Raw genomic sequence first — 21,229 nt, forward strand, 5'->3', positions numbered from 1 at the left:
CCCTTTTAGTGAGTTTGCCATCACCATGTCATCAGGCAGAAAGTCGGGAAGGATATGGTTCCTCCTTAGGAAGAGCACCTAGTGAGGAGACTTATAAGGCCATCCATGCTCCTCTGGGAAATTTATGCAAATGACAAAATGGAACAATGCCTCTACAATGCTACCTATTGGAAGTCAAGGTAAGAACTTTTAACAAGCCTTTTAACAATGACTGGGAATTATGAGCCAAAGCCAGAGTCTTCTCCAGAGGGAAAAGATAAACCATGCACAGACAGCTATTCCGGGGCTTTTGCCCATCATCACTCAATGTTACAAGGTTTGCTCTTTTCCTTCTAGAGAAGACTCTGACTTCGGCTTATATTCCCAGTCATTGTTACAAACAAGGCTTGTTAATACATCTAACATTGACTTGCAGGAATGCTGCCTTACAATAGGTGACACAGGCATTGTTACATCTTATCATTTACATAAATTCTCAGGCAGATTTTTCCATTGCCTCACTGCTCTTACAGTAAAGAACCCTCTTCTGTGTTGGTGTAGAAACCTTCTTACCCCTAGATATTAAATTGGAAATTAGCAAGGTACAGCTACGCTACTCAGCTATCTTTAATATTCATTCAGACTTGAAATCTATAGCTCTACCTTGCTGATTACTTTTATTTTATTGTGTTAAAATGGCATTTAAAGGAGTTTAATGTAACGGTGCTGGGTTTAACATTCTCTTTCTGGATATAACGTCTGGCTCGGTGGTCCTGAAGAAGTCTCCGCAGATACATTAAAAGATGATCCTCAGACAGGTGAGATATCACTACTTCTTTACGGTATATATACTCTTCCTCTGGTAGGAATAATAATGAACCAATTTTTAGGACATCAGTTTTTGAAGGAACAGTCTGTAACATAATGGATTTTGTACTAGTGAAGGGAAGGATGGGAAAAGGAAATGTAAGGAAAAGTTAAAGGGGTTGTCTGGGACTTTAACTATTGGTAACCAATGCTCAGGTTAGGTCATCAATTGTTAATTGGCAGTGGTCTGTTGCTAGGGATCCATGCCAATTAGATCATTACCTGGTTTGCTCTCAGGGCGGACAGCGTTGGAAGCAGATAGTGCTGTCTTTATTGCAGTATCCTGAGTAGGTACTGCAGGTACAGCTCCCATTGAATAAAGTGGGAACTATGCCTGTAGTAAGAAGCAGATGCAGCAAAACAAAAGTCTGCGCTTCCAGCAATTTCATTAAATGTGATGGTGCACATTAAAAAACTCTACTAAAATAAAAGGTCTCAGACAGCGACATTGACAAAATAAAAATAAAAAAGCTATGACTACTGGAATACAAAAGGGGAAATGATTTACTGTCTCTTAAGGCTAAAATTAGTTATGTCAAAGGGTTAAAAATACACTTAAAGGGGCTCTGTCACTAGAAAAAAAATCTAAACTCACATATTCCTCCCCGGCAGCCTTCTTACCGCATCTTCTCCGCTCCGATCTTCTCATGTCTCCTGCAGTCCCCTAGGTCACCTGACCTCTAGCTGGCCTGATCCCTTTCTTCCGGTGATGAAGCGTCCATTCTCTGCAGTCATTAGTGACGTAGCACTCACTGCGCTAGCAGGGAGTGCCGAGCTATTGGCGAGACTGTGCATGCGTGCTGTCTCTCTGCAATAGTATATAAACTCTCGCAACAGTAGATCAGCATTCTCTTCTAGGCAGTGAATGCTACGTTACTAGTGACTGGGTACACTGACCTGCCGGAAAGAGAATGCAGAGAATGGACGAATAACAGAAAGAAGAGGATCCGGCTGCTGGAGGTGAGGTGACTCGGGGGACTGAAGAAGTTTAACCAGGAGAAGATGCGGTAAGACGACTGCCTGGGGAGGAATAGGTAAGTATTAAAATATTTTTTTTAATGACAAAACCCATTTAGGGCAACTGAATTCTGTACCAATTATATTTAAATGAGACATAAATTAAAAATCTGCAATAAAAGGTGATATTTTCTGTAGGGTTTCTCTAATTTTAATGCGGCTGTTAAAGGGGTTAACAGAATCTGTTAAGTTTTCAGTGTTTTTGAGGCCAACTACAGACTAATTTTTTTTTTTTTGATCCTCAAAAATACCAGAAAGCTTTACAAAACCCTTGAGAGAGAACAAGTGAACAAAGCCTGAGCTTGATCTATAGGGAGGGAAATTGTACTGATTGCAGCCTCCCTACAGCCCATCGAGACTACAGACTGCTCCGCAATAGTTTGTATCCCGCACTCCATGTAAATAGAAGGAAAAACACATTTTCCCAGGTTGTCTTTGTTGAGGTCTCTCCTGATGTTACTGAGTAGACGGGGAGCAGTATGGTGGTTAGCAGTGCCGCTCTATCACATTCTCTTGTAATACACAGGAATGCAGGCAGCAACATCAGACTCGGGCCTCCCCTTCACAATTTGAGTCTGTACTGCATAGCAAGCAGACATGGGATCAAGGCTGTTATATGTAGATTCATAGAATGCTGGAATATACATATGTACTGTATATACAATAGACATCTGCTGCCTATTCTACAGAAAATTTGCCCCTGACTGAGACATTTGTATAATGAAGTCCCAGTAATCGCTTCTGTTTCAAGCGATGATTTGTCTGAGTATTTCTAATGCTAGGTTTTATGTGCCTGATTCCATTATCTGTTCAGTATCCAGCACACTCAAAGAAATTCTACAAAGACTAACATACTGCATGAAGTTTCTCCCTTCACCCCTCTACAAGTGGAAGGTTAGTGAGAATACTGCCGATTCTTCTGCCTTTTAGAAAGATTCTTTGTAGTTACAGCGGAAGGGTTTATAGGAATGTCTGAACACAACTAGCTGAACGTCTTCTTAGTGCTTAATGCCCACCGATCCAGACAACATATATGACAACAAATGAAGAACGGCCCCAGCCATCCATGGAAGAAAATAAAGAGCAAGAAGACTGTTGATGAGAGAGCTGTGCAAGGACTTGGGAGAAGAGAAGAAAGTGAAGAGTCAAGATCAAAAATCCCAAGGTCACCACCAGAAGGAGCAGGAACTGGTCGCGTAATATCCGCTGTTATGTCATACAGTATTTAAGAGTAAAGAGGAACATGATTTGGAGAATCCTGCTCACATTTCTTGGCCATGAAGAACATATGGCCATACTGGAAGACAATCGGGCTGAATGTGTCCAAAGGGTCTTTGCCTTCTTCTGGATCAACCGCTTTAGGAATAAGGACTCCAGTAATAACCCCATTAGAGTAAGTGGTCTACATAGAGCTAATACTGATAATAGTACTATAAAATAATACGGGAATATTTATTGTAGTAGTAAATAAGTAACATATAGTAGGATTAATAACAGATAGCATAAATAATGACATCTTCATATTTGATACAGGATCTAGGACTGATTGCATTTTCCCAGGGTCAAGAAGAAAAATTTTGCCTGTGACACAAGTTGGTTGAAAGTGTCCAAGGGTTTTCAAACAGTACAAGTATGTAGCATAGTAGTAGAGGAGAAATCTTCGATTTAATTTCAACATATTAAGAAAAAACAAGCCAACATGTGTTCCACATGGCGACCTGACGCATTTTGGACAATTTTTCCCTAGTGGTGAGCGCCATTTCTCTTTTGGTCCTGCTTTTGTATTAGAAGTCTAGTTTGTATTAGACACCATGTGCCAACACCTCATTTTACCTCATTTGGGTAGTGCCTATCCTATTTTTCTTTCTTGATAATATGGCTGTATGTGAGGCCTTAAGGGTTATCTAGGAAGCAGCTGCCAGGATACACCGGAGGTCAGAGCGGAAATACTCCGACCCCTGTGTAGAGGCTGGTGCAAGTAATTGCAAGCACAGCTCTCACGGAAATCAATGGGAGCTGTGCTTGCAATTACGAGTGCCAGACGCTACACAGGTTTGGAGCAGCGCTTCTGCTCCGACCCCGATGTATCCCGTTGGCCGCTTCCTGGGTAACCCCTTTAATTAAAGTGTCTCCAATGCTAAGCTTCACATCATAGTATTTTTGACTCAAGATCCTTGCCATAATGAAAAATATGTAGTTACATTAGTATATATTACACACCTCCACTTGTAACAAGGTGTTCGGTAGATGGATTGGTGTGACCTGTGTGAACCTCAGGCTGTAAATGTCCCATTATACAAGGACAACATTCATACTAGCAAGCAGCAGCTTGTTTCTTGGAAGTTCATAGATTTTGTACAGTGTAGTGTATTGCAATGACAAACTGGAGCTACATCAGACATTCAGGGCTGTTATATAATGCTGGCTGTCATGAATTACTCAGTGACCTGACAATATTTCATTATCAATGCTCTGCTAGACAAACTACGCAACGCACCGAGCAGAATCTCATGTAATCTCCCTGAGAGGAAATACATTTGCATCTTCCAGTTGCTAATTATACATTTTCCTCCGTTCTGCCCTCATTCCAATGTACTCGGGAGCCCCTTTTAAATTATTTACAACTGATTAATGATGAAAAGTGATGATATGTCTGGAATTCAGCAGAGAAAGATATCGGCTATGACAATTTAGCAGTAACAAAATGGTTCTGTGCGGATGGGATAGAATTCCATTTTTTGCAGAACAGTGAACCCCAATCCTGACACAACCAACCAATTATATAGATCAACCACGAAGCAACTGCATGAAAAGAACACTGAAACCCCATTAAAAGGAGTTGTGTAAATCAAGTTTATTCTATGCAAGATTCCTGCTTGCTGTCACTGGATGGAAACATTCCCGGGTACAGGGACTAAAGACTGGTGATCTTCAGCAACAGTAAGCTGGGGAAATATACCCCAAATTTATTAAGAGGCGCACGCCTCAATACGTTTGGAGTATCTTTGGATGTTTGTATGCAAATCTACTCCTGCAGAGTTTTGCGCAGTAATTAATGTCAGTTTTTTTGGTGCAAATCATTATAATTAGCTTGTGCCGCTGGAGGTCAGACCCCTCTGGTATGCCCCACTCACTTTTCTCACCAAGTGGTACAAAAAGGGTAAAAAGCTGCAGTTTACTGGGCAAATATGCCGTGTGCTGTAATTTGCATTTTTTCGACGCTACAATTGTGGTGCACAGCCAGTCATAAATTCTTCCCGTCCGTGTTTGCATTTATTGGTTGCATCGCTGTCCAGATCGAGTCCTACTCACCCAACTCCAGGGCTCCTTGCAAGAGAGAGTTCTGGTAGACCTTTTGCATGGGACACAATAGGGCGCACGCAGTAAATTCTGCACCAAAATCCACAGGCTACATCCAGATTTTGATGTGGAATGAAAATGACTTAAAACCTGCCTGCAATTCCACAGTCTGCGGATGCAAATCTGCAGCTGCGGATGTGGCTGTGCCCAGCGTTGTAATTCCACCCCATGTGACAGATCCCTAAAGGGGCCTTTACATGGCCTGATGAGTAAGCAGTAACCTTTCTAGTAACGTTTATTTGCCCAGTCAACAAGCCATGTGAGTGTACCGCCAAACACCCAATGAAGAAGCAAACACTCTTTTGCTTGGTGATTTCCAGAGGCATAACTTAAAGCTCCTGGGCCCCAATGCAAAACTTGTAACAGGGCCCCCAACTATAATGCTTTATTCATAGTACTGGGCTCCCTATATGAAGAAGAGAGGCCTTATGGGCCCCCTAAGGGTCCTGGGCCGGGGTGCAACCGCATCCCCCGCATTCCCTATAGTTACGCCCCTGGTTGCATATTTTATGCAGCATCAAAATCATTGTTGTCAGCTGCACATCTCCCCATGTGAACGGGAATGTGCTGTCGATAATGATGAAACTCTATGAGGAAGAACAGCAATATGAACAATCATTCCATAATGGAGTCTGAATTGGCCGGTGTGAAGACTACATAGATGAGCTTTCAATGTTAACACTGTAAAACACTTTAGATTTTCTACAAAGAACTCTACAGCAGAAAGTCACAGCCTTTAGGCTTTGTGTGAACTTACCCTAGAGGTAGAGCTCCTCTCTGCTCATATTATAACTAGATATCGCTCTGCTAAGTCTTTTGCTTAAAAAACTTTGCATTATTGTGCAGCTATGTGCAGCTATGAGTTAGAGTAATGGATTTTTACTGAATTCAGAACATTATTCACTAGTATGAATAATGCATATGTCCATTGTGAACTCATACCATGACATCCCAAAAGTCATGGAACAGGAACTATTATTGTCTAGGACCCCTCCTAGCCCAGCGAAGTGCAGCAACTTGGCGTGGCATCAATTCCACAAGTGAACAAAAGACATCTGGAAGGATGTTTTGCCATGCCATCTGGATAACCATCACAGCTCCATGGTATTTGTATATGCAGGACCTCTCTACTATATCCCATAAATGCTCAATTGGGCTCATGTCAGGCAAAAGAGCAGACCACACCATTTGTAAGAACGCCACTGGTCGAGATCATTGAAGTGACCTTCTGGACCTTGAGGAACAAAGATGGCCAAACCGCATCTCTGACTACCTGATGCACACTGTGTATTAGTATGCATCATTAGTTTAAGACACCACACCTGCTTTGATTAATCAGTGCTGACCATGTGAGCAGCATGTAGTGTCTTAGACTACTGATGTTTACTAATGGACAGTGTGCATCAGAGAAGCATTTCGGCCATCTTTTTTTCTCCAGGACTGGAGGGTCGCTTTAACCACCAGCAGGCAGCCATTAACCTGCCCACTATAGGTGATAATGCCTCCAATCATGTTTTCCACTTAACACACCTGACACTGTGGATTGAGGAATGTTAAATGCCAGCACAACTCCCTAACCATCTGGCATCCACTATCATGCCTCGTTTAAACTCTGATAATTCACATCGCCTTGCCATGATTACACTGACCAGTGTACAACCTCACTCTCAAGATAACACCGCACAACTTATACAGGCGTGGGCGTTCCAAGCCGCAGCCTTAGGCAACACCACTTCATAATCAATTTACATACTCCTATCCCATGACTTTTGGCATGTCAGTGTATAATTATACTATGGCAATGGTGAAATGTATAATAAAAGGCTTTACAATTTATTGTGAATAAAGTTTATTAACAGAATTGCTCCCTCTTTGCAACATACTCTGCATTAACTTGGTCTATAATAGGTGATTTCTGGACTGTGGCCTTATAAACCAAATTAATACACAGGATATGTTATAAAGTAAAGATAGATTAGATAGATTAGATAAATAAATAAATAAATAGATAGATAGATAGATAGATAGATAGATAGATAGATAGATAGATAGATAGATAGATAGATAGATAGATAGACAGACAGACAGACATGTATATATAGTATATTACTTAAAGTACTTGTTGCAATCTCTTTTAGAACCATCATTGAGTTGTGTGGAGTATAGAGAATTATTAGTGATATGTTTCTTTTGGCTGTGCTCAGACCCAGAAAACAGACACTTGACGATAAAAGGGTCTTAAGCATATAGTAACCTCTGACAGAGGACTAGAGACATCTGCTACAGGATGTAATAGCGAATACACAGCCAGTTTCTTCCACATGTTACAAAATGATCTTCCTCTCTGGAGATCCAAGTTCACGACTACTATAACTTGCTGGAAATGGGTTTGAAAATAACAAAACCATGAATACGACATTTAGAGCTTCAAAGAGGAAGGTCAGCATATTTCCACAACTGACTATAAGGAAGGGGCTTTATAAACAATTTAGGTACAGTCACCCATAGAGAAGTCATTGTATTAAGAGGCATTAATGAGACCTGATATATTTCCTCACTAAAATAAAGGGAACCAGACTTTTTGATGGCGAGCCAGATGGTCTCCCAGGGTGGCGGGCGGGAAATACACTAATTGGCCAGGAAAAGAAAGTCAAAGGGTATGTTCACATGTAGGGAATTTTGGTCGGATCCGCACAAAAATCAGCAGTATATTTTGTGCTGAGGATTTAGGTGCGGATCAAAAACAGCATAAAAATCAGCACTATTTACCCTACTGCTGTATTTAACTATGCTAACCAAAGCCAAGTGACTTGTTGGTGCCCTTTGGCAACCAGCGTATACCAAGCCAGCCCTCCCAGCTATACCCCGGCCTTCTTAGCATTGTCTATGCTTTTCCTCTTCCTGGACACTCAATTCTTGTCATCAGATGACATTTTTGTTCTTGCAGAGAATCAGAGGAAACGTAAGTGTTATTTCTAGAGTGTTTATCATTAAATAGGACATCTGAAGTGCCAGAATGAAACAATTTCTTGAGGTGCTGGGAAGGCAGAAGTTAATTTGGTAAGAATAGTGCACAGCATTTTTAGTTCTCTGTCTAGAAGATATAGGAGCAGCTTTATGCTGCCAACACAGAGCATGGCCCGCTGTACTTGACAATGACTGACTGTGTAGTTTGCAGCAATGCTGAGTCCTGCAGTGGTATTGTCACAGCTAATTACCATTACTGGGGGCTTTAGCGTGATCAGACCTTGGGAATTGGAGAAAATGTTTACACGGTCTGCATGCAGAACAAGGCACATTTCTTACCGCAGTCATCACTGCCCGGCGTAGGTGAGGGACACAGAGGGGGTGGCATTCTCACATATATTCTCCATACAGCAACAGTCATTGAGTGACCAATGCTGCTTGCTTTGGCTTGATAAAACTAACATGAAGTCATGGGTTTTTCATTAAATATAAACATTTGAGGTTTCCATCATAAATCCTCCCGACGAAAACCTCAGAAAAGACGATGAGTAAAAGGAGCCTAAGGTGGAACAAGTATCATGTTTTAAGTATTAATGGGACATAATGACTCTTAATGTGCAACAACAATAAGTAGCAGACAAGGCACTTAGCAGTCACTGCAGGATAAATGTGTAGCCTGAAGAAACAATACGATTGAAGGGGGTGCAAGGAGCTGGATCAACAGCAAAAAGTTGATTGTTAGGTCGGCTATTTATTGGGTATGCTTTGTCTTGGTTAGACAACCCCTTTAATGAGCAGTGATGGGGGTGGCCAGTTCTCCCGAGTCTGGAAATTGCATATATTAATGCAAAAATGTTATGCTTGGTATTTTTATATACTACTATAGCTTACAAAGTTAAAAAAAATAACAATTCAAAAAGTCCAAAAACTAATACATGCATTGTAAAGTGACTTTCTGGAAGTTGGTTTCGAACTTTACAGAATAGACTTGCTACGTGATAACAGGATAGAATCATTTTACCTACCAGCAACGATATAGTAGCAAAATATTAATAAAATCCTAGCTGACATCATGCTCTATATTTTAAGTTTGAGTCATCCAGGGTCTCCTCTGCAAATATGTCCTCTCTCCGCTTGTGCCGATTATCATCCACAAGCATCTCCACATCTTCCACCACACATCCTAGGAGTGGTGCATATGCAGCTAAAGAGGACGTCAGTCCGCAGCAAAGCAAAACAGACTGTGCATGTGTAATCCCAATGTGCGCAATTACGGTATGAACTCTGGGGTAGCTTGTGGATGATGTAGGCATATAGGCAGAGGAGTAGAGGAGACTCGGGTAGCTTGAATGGTCCGGGTACACCCACTGGACTGCTGAGACCTAATTATCACGCCAAGCAGGAAGTTTTAAAAAGCCCATACTCGTGGCCTCAGCGCTCACATCCTGGGTGCCAGGAGTGCAGAACAGTGATGCTGCAGCCTCTGATTGGTGACTTCTGCTGATGCCATCTTCCACAACAATTCCTGGGAGGATGGCAGGGCCACAGCACTGGATCACTGTGGCAGAGGACGGGTAGGTACTGCTCTTTTGTTATTTTAAGACAGTTGGAGCTATAGTAGCAATGTCGTGCAGTAAACCGACAACCCTTTTAAGCAGAGATGTGATTTATATAAATGAATGAGTTGATACCTTGTATCCTCTCCAGAATGACTGGATAATTAATGCTGCCTCCTCTTCAGACAGGAGAAGCGACAGAGGAATTGGTGGCCTTGGACTGCAAAACAAAATAGAAAATGCATTAGTTCTAATGAGTTATCTTAATAAAGGTACTATGTCTAAAATACAGTCATATTAGTTTCACAAATGTAAAGCCTCATGGAAGCTACATGGTGGTCCACTTTCTACTGAACTACAGAGACTGCGTGCAGCCACATTGTATCATGTATCTACCATCCATGGTGGATTTTCTCTACTAGAAACATTGGTTCAAGGGAAAATAGAAACATAACTTATAATACAGTATTCCATATAAAATTGTAGGCATATGGAGATATAGTATGGTTAGAGTGGGTGTCCTAATACTGCTGGAGTAAAAGAGAGCTGTAATATAGCCCTGTTTATGAAGCCTAACCCTGAGCTAAAATCTAACCCCTACCCTTTCTTGGTACACAGGTAAGCATCAGCTAACCACAAGGACATTTTCTAACATGTTGGGAAATCCTTTTCTAGAATATATAGTGCTTCTGATCATGTGCTTTGTATTTCGGCCTAATTGGCAGTCCACATTTCAGATGGTCAAAGGCAGGCCCTTGTTCTTCAGCAGTCTTCTTTTGAGGAATTTCCAAAATTATCAGTGGAATATACATATTCATATGCACCAAGTAGGAATAAATCTCAAGATAATATACAGTACAGCATAGGTGCTTATATGCAGTTAGGAACCAGATTGATGTTGTCAATGCAGTTAATGTATTAACCCTAGTCTGATAGTGTCATGGCGCGGCTAGCAGACAGTTGTTGTTCCAGGGTGGCGTTGGCTTCAGTTCCCATGATACACCATGTGGGCATGTGTTTATTTTCTGTCAGCACTGGTCAGCAAGGAGTTAACTACTCCTTGCTGTTAAGTGGTTAATTGACTGGTTGAGGTAGCTGGTTGCTGCGCTTCTGAACAGAGGGTGCTGGTTATACGTTCTGTCTGAAAGCGTTTCTGGTCTTGTTGGTGGCTCCGGGGCTTGAAATGCGTCTCAGTTAAGATAATTCTTTTTGTGTTCTACCTATTTATTTGGGGTGTTTGTACATTTTTTCCCTGTACTATAGTGGTTTTATATACATTGAATGTCATCTTACTTTTGCCTCTATTCCGTTTCACCGTCTAGGGAAAATCAAGGTTGCCCCAGGTTCCTGATGTGGGATCATCCTCATCAGGGTGAGCGCCCCACTTACAGGTAGGGTCTTCTCGTATTAGAAGGTTTAGGGTTAGATTTCCCATTTACCTTTTTGTGTTTCCTTTTCCTATTCTTGTGTTGTCCGTGTTTATACTGTGTGTATACACAGTATATGCGTCCTTTTATGTCACAATCAATACATCCGAGTCAGATGTAATAAATTGGTTCCAAAAGTTGGAATTTCAGCAGAAAAGAGGGGTGGAGGACTTTGGGCCAAAAGAAAGCCGTAAAACTTTTTGGCATAAAAAAGGCAAATTTCAAAAAATTGCACCAAGAAAACACTGAAAAAAACTAGCTGTAATGGGTCAGGAAATGTAACACCACCAAATATATTAATTGCTTTACCAGTACAACTCTTGCCAGTTCCATTCTGGAATGCTACAAACTAAACAGTATAAAAATAGAATGGTAAGTGTGGCCATCCGACCAGTATACAGGCAGTGAGGGGAGGATGAAACCTGTCATTCACGGCACGAGGCAGCTGTTCAAGGCAGACAGGAATTGGATCCGTCACTGAATCACACTATGCAAAAACTGCAAGCAATATCATATCCCGGGAACTCACATACTTAACAGGTTCAATAAATGAATCACTAAGTCAAACCTTACTATTCTATACTGTACATTTAGCTTTGCAGTTCACTGTCATATTCTGCCTCTCTTAAAGGGGTTTTCTGGGCAAAAAAATTGAAATTCTAAAAATGCTGAAATCTAGGAGGTAATGCTATATAGTGGCAACCTGTATGTTTTATCTGCCGCTCAGGACCCTCTTCTTCATCTTGTGCAGCCACCATGCATCACTTCCATAGTAAACACAGCAACAGACTACAACTCCCAGCATGCATAGAGCTTGTCTTGCTGCCAGCATTGTAGCTCCACCCACAGCTCACAGGTCCTGCAAGTTATAAGCACCAACCTCCCTCTCACTAAAAGGGCCAGAGAAAGCTGCTAAAGCAGAAAGACATGCCCTTCTTGCACTCTGAACTGCACGTGACAGCAAGAAAAGGATCCAGCGTCCATAAAATCCTGGCTATTGATGCATATTAAAATCCCAACAGGAAGGACATACAATGGCGCGACCATCTGACGTGTTTCACGTAGTCACAGCAGCTCTCAGTCGCAGCATAAGAACTTGGCACAAAGGAATAAAAAAAGGAAGGTTGTATATTCCTTTAAAAAGGAATATACAACCAATAAACAACCAAAAAAGAAATCATGTGACTAAGCAAAAAAAAAAGAGAAAAAAGGGGGATAAGAACACCTGGCAATTAACCCTTAGTAGTGCAAATCAGGTCAGATCTCTTGTTTAACCCAAATGTGGCCCTGATTTTCAACCGAAAAATCCAGTTTGTCTCTCTATGAAGTAATCTGTGATGGCGGTCACCTCCTCTAATGGGACGACTGACTGATTCAATGCCTGCAGTGTGCATAGACGGAACATTACCAGCAAGTATGTTATAAAAATGCACAGAAACTGCAGAAACATTCCTGGATGCCCCATTTGGTATATCAGAGATATGATGTCTGATACGTGTTGTTAAACTTTTGTGCAGCCAACATACTGAAGTTGGTATGAGACACAAGTGATGAAATACACTACATAAGGGGTGTTACAATTAATACATTGTTTAACATGTAATGAATTGCCAGTGACACATGAAATAAGTGTTTTTGAAATATGCATAACCGGACACCCCCTGCATTTGGAATGTCCACAGTTGTATGACTCAGGATCCATTAGCCGGGTGGCAGAGCTCATGTAGTAGGATTCACCACACTGGAATTATGCTGACCGCAAATCTGACTAATTTGACAATACATAAACCCAAGTAAATCTGAGCTACTCAGAATTGAGATCACATGACCACTTAAGGAAAGGACTCCAGGCGTTTTAGCTGGATGGATAAACTAAATAAGGTACATTTAATTATACTGCGGGGCTAGTTATATAGTGAATTTTAAAAAATTCACAATTTTAATAAAATGTACCAATTGTATTGCACACCCAAAATAAACTTTTATTGAAATTTTGACTGTACGTGCTTAAAGTTTTGAGTGTTTTCCACTGACGACTGGCGATACACATTCTTCCTTCATGGATACTCCTGCAGCTGTGGTCCAAGAAATCGGCTCTAAGATGATGAATTACTGGGAGGGATACATTGCAAAGAATGCCGTATACAATGCTCATTCCAATTCATTTTACTTCATGATCATGGAAACCCCTTTTTTGGTATTAAAAGAGCAAATTAAACAATCCAGTGCTTGAGGGTCCTACACCAGCTTACTGTGCTATCTGTCCGCATTACAATCATGGTCATTATACAATTGATCTGATGGTATTAACACTTTCATGTACCTGCCTTGTGACTCTGCCATGACAGATTGACTGATTTAATAGAATGCCATTGAAAGGGGATCACAATGTGCATCCATCCAGTCACAGTCCAGTATACACCTTCACTCCAGAACAAAGAAGAGTCTAATCCTATCACAAAACATCTTCTGTCACACGAGATGAGACATTTTAATTTGGAATATGCTTTATTATTCAGGATATTCTTGCTGCTTTTATGCAGCCGCCAATACGCATTACACTCTGAGGTAATGGGAGGTAATTTGGATCTGACAAGCAGGTATTGTCCATTCTATAACTACCTCCTTTGTGTTCACTCAATCAATCAAAACTAGGGCAAGGGTTCAGAAACAACTGAGTCCAAGTCATTGGAGAGTCTCGTGAATTGGATTTGTGTGCCTAACAATGTGTGTATGAGAAAACAATTGAAAAACAAGCCAGATGGTTAAATTCAGATAAGAGTCATGAATGGAGAAAACATAAAGAAACATATACATCTACTCATTGTATTGTGTACATGCATGTATAAAGCCATAGGTCTATAAGAAAACGCCAATAAAATGAAGAATGAGCTATGAGGCAGGACTGTAATGTGCTCTTTGCTACATGTTATAAAGGTTTAGTGCACCTTTATCTGCAGTTACAGTATGATCTCTACATAGTATCAACCTCTGTTACCTACATGACACATATTCTCCAATACCAGTGCATCAGTCAGAACACCCCCCTCCGTATATTATTTATATTGTTACACAGGTCTTAGAAGACAGGTGTACACAAGTTATGGGGTAATTAGTTCCTGCATAAATCAATAGTACAAGTGAATGAAAGAAACTTTGTAATATGTCTTAGTAGAGAAAATGCTTCTTTCTCCAGTTATCAGGACCCCCCTTCTAAACTGTCACTCACTCTGAAATACTACTAAAATTCACCAGATGGACTAAAAAAGATCATATTACATGCTCCACAAAAGTCCACAAAAGTCTATGAAGAAAGGGGAGGAGCTGAGTGAGAGAGAAGCGGAAAGACTAACATAGGGATGCTGTTGCAGCTAATAGTAAGTGTTTTACTATCTCACAGCTACTGTAATCACATCTACACTGCTCAATGCTGCTGCATAATGTCTTCCATGATGCTGCTACTTATACGAGTGTGCTATAGAAAGTTAGAGATAGGGAAATGGTGGCTCAGTCGTAAGAACAGGGGTCCTAGGTTCCAGTCCAATCAAGTACAACAGCTGCATAGAGTATACATGTGTTTATGTGGGTTTCCTCACAGTCTCCAAAAAATATAATGCTAGGTGAATATATATTGTAAACCCCCAAGGGGGCAGGGCTTGATGTTAGTAATGTGTCTGTGTGTACTGTGGAGTATGCACTATATAAGTGAATAAAAATAAATAAATTAGATATCCTGATCCTGCTATGTCAGGCTTCTCTACACCAAAGAATACAAGTCATATAGTGGCCAGAAATATGAGAGTTTAATCTGAAAATTTATCCAAAAGTATTAAGAAAACAATGAAAAAACATTCTATTCTATGGAATGGAGGAAGGATACTGGGCACACCGACCTCCCTCCATCCCACAGAGGTGAATGGAGCTTTAGTCACACATGAGTACCGCCACTCTATTCACCTTAGGCATTTAGGGTGCACAGACTTCCAGGAATCATCCTGTGGATAAGGGATAAATGTCTTTAATGGGAAAATCTGATTATTGCCCTGTGTGAACATGGCTGTGTTCAGACAACAAGCAAAGGCTTATTTTTTGGCAGAAATCACAACTACATTGAGTGCAGGAGGCCCAGCACCCATATCCCACAGGTCAGTTCAGCATTCTTTAGCCTCTGTAGGATATGGGAGCAGAAGACCCATCAGAGTGCCTCTATTAACACCAGGACACTGGACATAGTGCCTCAACAGGGCTCGTGAAGTTGCTAACTGTACCCTAGAAGACTGGCAATATGTGGCGTGGTCCTAGGAATCATGGTACCAATTGTTTTGGGCTAATGGTGGGGTTTGTGTGTGGCACAGAACCCATGAAGGCATGGACCCCAGTTGTCAACAAGTCACTATACAGGGTGGTGGTTCCCTACTGGTATGGAGTGTGTTTGGGTCCACTGGTCTGCCTAAACACATTATTGACTGGTGCCCACTTTGTTTCACTGCTTGGTGACCATTTGCAGTCCTTCCTGAACTTCATGAGCCCCCCACAATGATGGGATATTCCAGCAGGATAATGCTCTGTGCTATCAGGCCCAAGTTGTTCAGAATTGGTTTGAAGAGGATTCTAGAAAGTTTCTATGAATGGTGTGACCTGCGTCGAATCGAGCATTTATGGGATGTGGTGGAGGGGTCCATTTGCACCTGAGATTCTGCATCTACAAATACCATAGAGCTGTGGTGGTTATTTAGACAGCACAGCTCAACATCCCTCCAGACATCTTCCATCCACATGTGGAATCAATGCCATATCGAGTTTTTGCCCTTCACCAGGCTAGAGGGGGTTCTACATGATATTAGTTCCTATTCCATAACTTTTGGCATGTCAGTCTATTAGTTACCTCCGAATCCTATTTTATTTGGTACTTACTGATCTTTTAACCATTCCTGAACAAATGGAATCTGAAAGAAGTCTTTATGCTGCTGATCTCTCCTTAGTGGATTCTGACTGAAAAATAAAAATACATATATGTAACCACAACTTTTTGGCAACTGGATGTTCTGAAGACATTTATACTGGCTGGGGCGAACTGATAATTCGAGCAACTGGCCACTACCCATAAGCATAGAGCACTGGGGGCTCATCTTATATCTATCTACTGTATATATCCAGACTACATCTTATATCTTTGCATGGGTTGCCTCCCTATTTTCTCAATAAGATGTTTGGAATCCTGTTCCTAATACAGTGTTAAGATTTTTAAATAAAGTAAAAAAAAAAAAATCAAGAACCTTGTATCATAGGCATCCAGGGGGCCCCTGATCCTTATTGCCCTCGAGCCAAAAGAATTACTGTCCACCCCTGGACACAGTGAAACAGGTGTCTATAGTCTTTCATTGAACAGAATGGCCAGTATTGAGTTACTTACTTGTATAACCAGTGAGTGAGGAAGTCACACGCAATGAATTTTGTCCTTTTTCTCTACAAAAACAAAAAACCCATACATTTTATTACACAGAACATTAACAAGGTTCTTTTGTAATGGCACATCCTTATTTATTTATAAAATACACCCCCATGACTTAGAGGGAACTTGTCAATACGTTTTACCCCATAAACAGTATCCATTGACTTCCACTAGTGCCACAAAACTTAAAAGGTCTGAAAAATTCCAGTGCCATATGCTAAGAAGCACTGACGTGTTCTTGGGGCATATCTGGATGTACTAAGTTTCCAGCTAAATCAGCACTTAGCTAGACCCTATTGTAACGACTGATGTGCATGAAGTCTCCTATATCAGCCACAGGCCACTACAGTAGGTAACTGATGCATGCCCAGTGCCACTTCCCTTTTGTGGGCAGAGGAGTCAAATTTGTTCTGTGCATGTGCTGATCTCCCTCTACCTTAAAGGGGTTGTCCCGCGCCGAAACGGGTTTTTTTTTCAATAGCCCCCCGTTCGGCACGAGACAAACCCGATGCAGGGGTTTAAAAAAAAAAACGGATAGTACTTACCCGAATCCCCGCGCTCCGGTGACTTCTTACTTACCTTGCGAAGATGGCCGCCGGGATCTTCACCCACGGTGGACCGCAGGTCTTCTCCCATGGTGCACCGTGGGCTCTGTGCGTTCCATTGCCAATTCCAGCCTCCTGATTGGCTGGAATCGGCACACGTGACGGGGCGGCGCTACGAGGAGCAGCTCTCCGGCACGAGCGGCCCCATTCAGAAGGGAGAAGACCGGACTGCGCAAGCGCGTCTAATCGGGCGATTAGACGCTGAAATTAGACGGCACCATGGAGACGAGGACGCTAGCAACGGAACAGGTAAGTGAATAACTTCTGTATGGCTCATAATTAATGCACAATGTACATTACAAAGTGCATTAATATGGCCATACAGAAGTGCTGAACCCCACTTGCTTTCGCGGGACAACCCCCTTAAGTAAAGTGCCTAAATCAATGACAAAGGATGACCCCAAGAATGCAGCTAGAGACCAACACATGCGCAGAACAACATTGCTTTCACAAAAGGGCATGCCTCTTCAACACCACCCCTGAAAAACTGCATGCGGTTTTGCGATGTGACAATTGATTGTGCATTTTTTATAGGTGAGCACATTTACTTTACAGAAGTCACTATATACCATAGAGGCAGACCATGTGAATGCTATGAGGCACTTGCTACTGTCTAGCAAGAACGTATGCAAGACCTTAAAGGGGTGGTCTCGCGAAAGCAAGTGGGTCTATACACTTCTGTATGGCCATATTAATGCACTTTGTAATATACATCGTGCATTAAATATGAGCCATACAGAAGTTATTCACTTACCTGCTCCGTTGCTAGCGTCCCCGTTGCCATGGTTCCGTCTAACTTCGGTGTCTTCTTGCTTTTTTAGACGCGCTTGCGCAGATGCATCTTCTCCCTTCGGCTGGTCTTGGAAGCATCGGCGTTTTGGCTCCGCCCCTTTTTCGCGTCATCGCGTAGCTCCGCCCCCGTCATGTGCCGATTCCAGCCAATCAGGAGGCTGGAACCGGCACACGTCATGGGGCGGAGCTACGCGATGATGCGTACAAGGGGGCGGAGCCAAAATGCCGATACTGCCGAGCGGAGCCGAAGGGAGAAGAAGGGAGAAGACGGATCTGCGCAAGCGCGTCTAAAAAGGCAAGAAGACACCGAAATTAGACGGGACCATGGCGACGGGGACGCTAGCAACGGAGCAGGTAAGTGAATAACTTCTGTATGGCTCATATTTAATGCACGATGTATATTACAAAGTGCATTAATATGGCCATACAGAAGTGTATAGACCCACTTGCTGCCGCGAGACAACCCCTTTAACTGAAAAGAGTACTCCATTATTAGCCAAAAGGAGGTGGAGAATTGGCTCGATGTTAACTAGAGATCTTATTTACAGGTGTGACTATATGTGTGGTCCATACTACAAACTGGTACAGGATTTCTTCATTCTGTGCACTATACGAAGGGCAAGGGGACAATTTATTACATGTGGACCAAAGACAATCCATAAGTAAAGGGCTCTATACAGTTAGACTAGTCAGGCAATGGAAAGGATATGCTGGCTAGGAGTAGATTACCAGCGAAAGATGTGATTGGTAAGGAAAATTAACCCCTTTAGGGAATTTTGGGTATAAAAACTGTTCTTATTGTAAAATTAATCCACAGCTAAACGTTATCCGAATAGGAGGAATTACACATACGGTGAGTTAATCAGCCATAAAGCAGATTTTGGAGTATATGTCATTTTCTGCTTATGTAGATGCTTCTACATTGGTGAGACTATTCGCCCTTTTTTTCAGATTTTGTGAACATCTGAACCTAATTAATATAGTCATAGGTGCTTCAAGGTTAATTAAGTATGTGCGTGAAGTACATAATAGTGGTGTAAATGCTTTACGTTTTATTGGGATTGAGTGGGTAAGTTGGTATGAAGCCGGATAAGATAGGCATAAAACATTATTAAGAAAAGAAGCTAAGTGGATAATGAGGACAAATGCTCTAGGTACTTTAGGGTTAAAGGGATTTTCCAGTTGTAAACTGTTGATGGTCTATCTTCAGAATAGATCATCAATAGTAGAGTGGCTGGAGTCTGTTGCCCAGGACCCCTGCTGATCAGCTGTTCACTTTCATGTACTGAACTGAATTCTGCAGGAAGCAGACAGCTCCATTCCTACTATAGTGGCAAGCTTTGGTGTTGCATGCCACGTTTTCATTGTCTGCTTCCTGCAGAAATCAGCTCAGTGCGCAAGCACACTGGCCTGGAAAACAGCTGATCTGTGGAGGTCCTGGACAATAGAAGCCACCATTCTACCATTCATGACTTATCCTGAGGATAGGCCATCGATAGTTTTCACCTGTGTTTAATACATGAAGAGGCACAAGCTGTGATCAAGAAAGCAGTAGCTTTCGAAACGTGTCTGTCCGTTGACATGGTATCACATGGTACCCATCATTTATAACTTCATGAATTTTTTTGCAATTAAAGAAGATCAAAAGAAGTATTTTTAAACGAGCCGGCTTTTCTCCTTTTGTTCTTACCCACTTTTGCCAAAAGTGGCAAGGCTGGCGCAAAAGGCTAAAAAGTCACAAAATGTTTTTGCATGCGGCTCCTGAACCAAATTTTGCAACTTTTCCATGGCAGTTTTCTGGTGTAAAGCCTTTTTTAAATGTCCCCCAATGTGTAAGGTCTGAAGAAGAGTGTATTCATGGGAAACGTCATCTATTGCTCTAGTCTGTCTCTACCCCTGTGTGCTTTATATGCAATAACGTAATCACATTTTTACTTTTCCAGAGTGACATAAGTGATTTTTTTTGCAAATGTGAAAATTTATGGAATAATTGATACACTATTGACGGTACAAACCTCAAACTCCGGAGCAAGAACAGGGTTTGCCTGGAAGCAATGGCAATATATAATTCTTTATGGTGGACTATAGAAAGTCCTACCATATGAGGTAGAAATGACAGGGACAAAGACAGCATTAAAAAAAGGACTAGATGTTTATCTAATAACTAATGGCATCAAGGGCTATAAACAACTATAAAAACTTAAACTTGATGGACCTATGACTTTTTTCAGCCTGTGTGATTTGTAATTTTCCTTTTTTTTTTCTCCTTTATCGAGAAGATGTGACAGACCCAGCACATTACAATATAGTATGAAGAAGATGTTTATTGTACAGCAGATAGATCTGCCCATGACAACACGTAAATACATGGACTAAAATGGTAGTCATCCAGAGAGGAAGTCAAGAGGGTGCTAGGAAACCTGAACTAAAAAACAAAACTCAACAACAGCAGAATGAGCAAAAAAGGGGTTATTAATGATGATGTAATACTAATTCTGGTATTATGAAGTAACCACACTGGGGTTAGCATTAAAGGGGTTGTCTCGCGAAAGCAAGTGGGGTTCAGCACTTCTGTATGGCCATATTAATGCACTTTGTAATATACATCGTGCATTAAATATGAGCCATACAGAAGTTATTCACTTACCTGCTCCGTTGCTGGCGTCCCCGTCTCCATGGCTCCGTCTAATTTCGGGGTTTCTTGCTTTTTTAGACGCACTTGCGCAGAAGGGTCTTCTCCCTTCTGGATGGTCCGGGCACGAGCGGCGTTCTGGCTCTGCCCCTTCTACGCGTCATCGCGTAGCTCCGCCGCGTCACGTGTGCCGATTCCAGCCAATCAGGAGGCTGGAATCGGCAATGGACCGCACAGAGCCCACGGTGCACCATGGGAGAAGACCCGCGGTGCATTGTGGGTGAAGATCCCGGCGGCTATCTTGGAGAAGGAAGAAGTAGGAAGAAGGAAGAGGTCGCAGAGCTGGGATTCGGGTAAGTAATATTTTTTTTTTTATTTTAACACATCCGTTGGGTTTGTCCTGCGCCGAATGGGGGTCCTATGCAAAAAAAAAAAAACCTGTGTCAGCGCGAGACAACCCCTTTAAATACCTAGTAGTATTTGTAAACTGGATAGCTAAATAGTAGAAAAAATAAGGTACGTGTGTAATAACAATGAAAGGGGTGTATATGTAGGGTCATTAGTTCACGGCCAAA

General features: G+C 41.8%; 1 protein-coding gene across 2 annotated transcripts in view; it reads right to left on the reverse strand.

Moving 5' to 3' along the window:
* IQCK (IQ motif containing K) overlaps window positions 1-21,229 on the reverse strand; it is an 87,690-nt gene that overhangs the window by 28,222 nt on the left and 38,239 nt on the right. For both annotated transcript variants that reach the window (XM_066576256.1, XM_066576255.1), the window contains exons 5-7: window positions 16,587-16,639; window positions 16,088-16,165; window positions 9,882-9,966 (exon numbers count right to left, since the gene is read on the reverse strand). In XM_066576256.1, the coding sequence (XP_066432353.1) occupies window positions 9,882-9,966; window positions 16,088-16,165; window positions 16,587-16,639 (216 nt within the window). The remainder of the gene's footprint in view (window positions 1-9,881; window positions 9,967-16,087; window positions 16,166-16,586; window positions 16,640-21,229) is intronic.

This window comes from Eleutherodactylus coqui, chromosome 8 (assembly GCF_035609145.1).
Source record: "Eleutherodactylus coqui strain aEleCoq1 chromosome 8, aEleCoq1.hap1, whole genome shotgun sequence".
Classification (NCBI taxonomy): domain Eukaryota; kingdom Metazoa; phylum Chordata; class Amphibia; order Anura; family Eleutherodactylidae; genus Eleutherodactylus; species Eleutherodactylus coqui.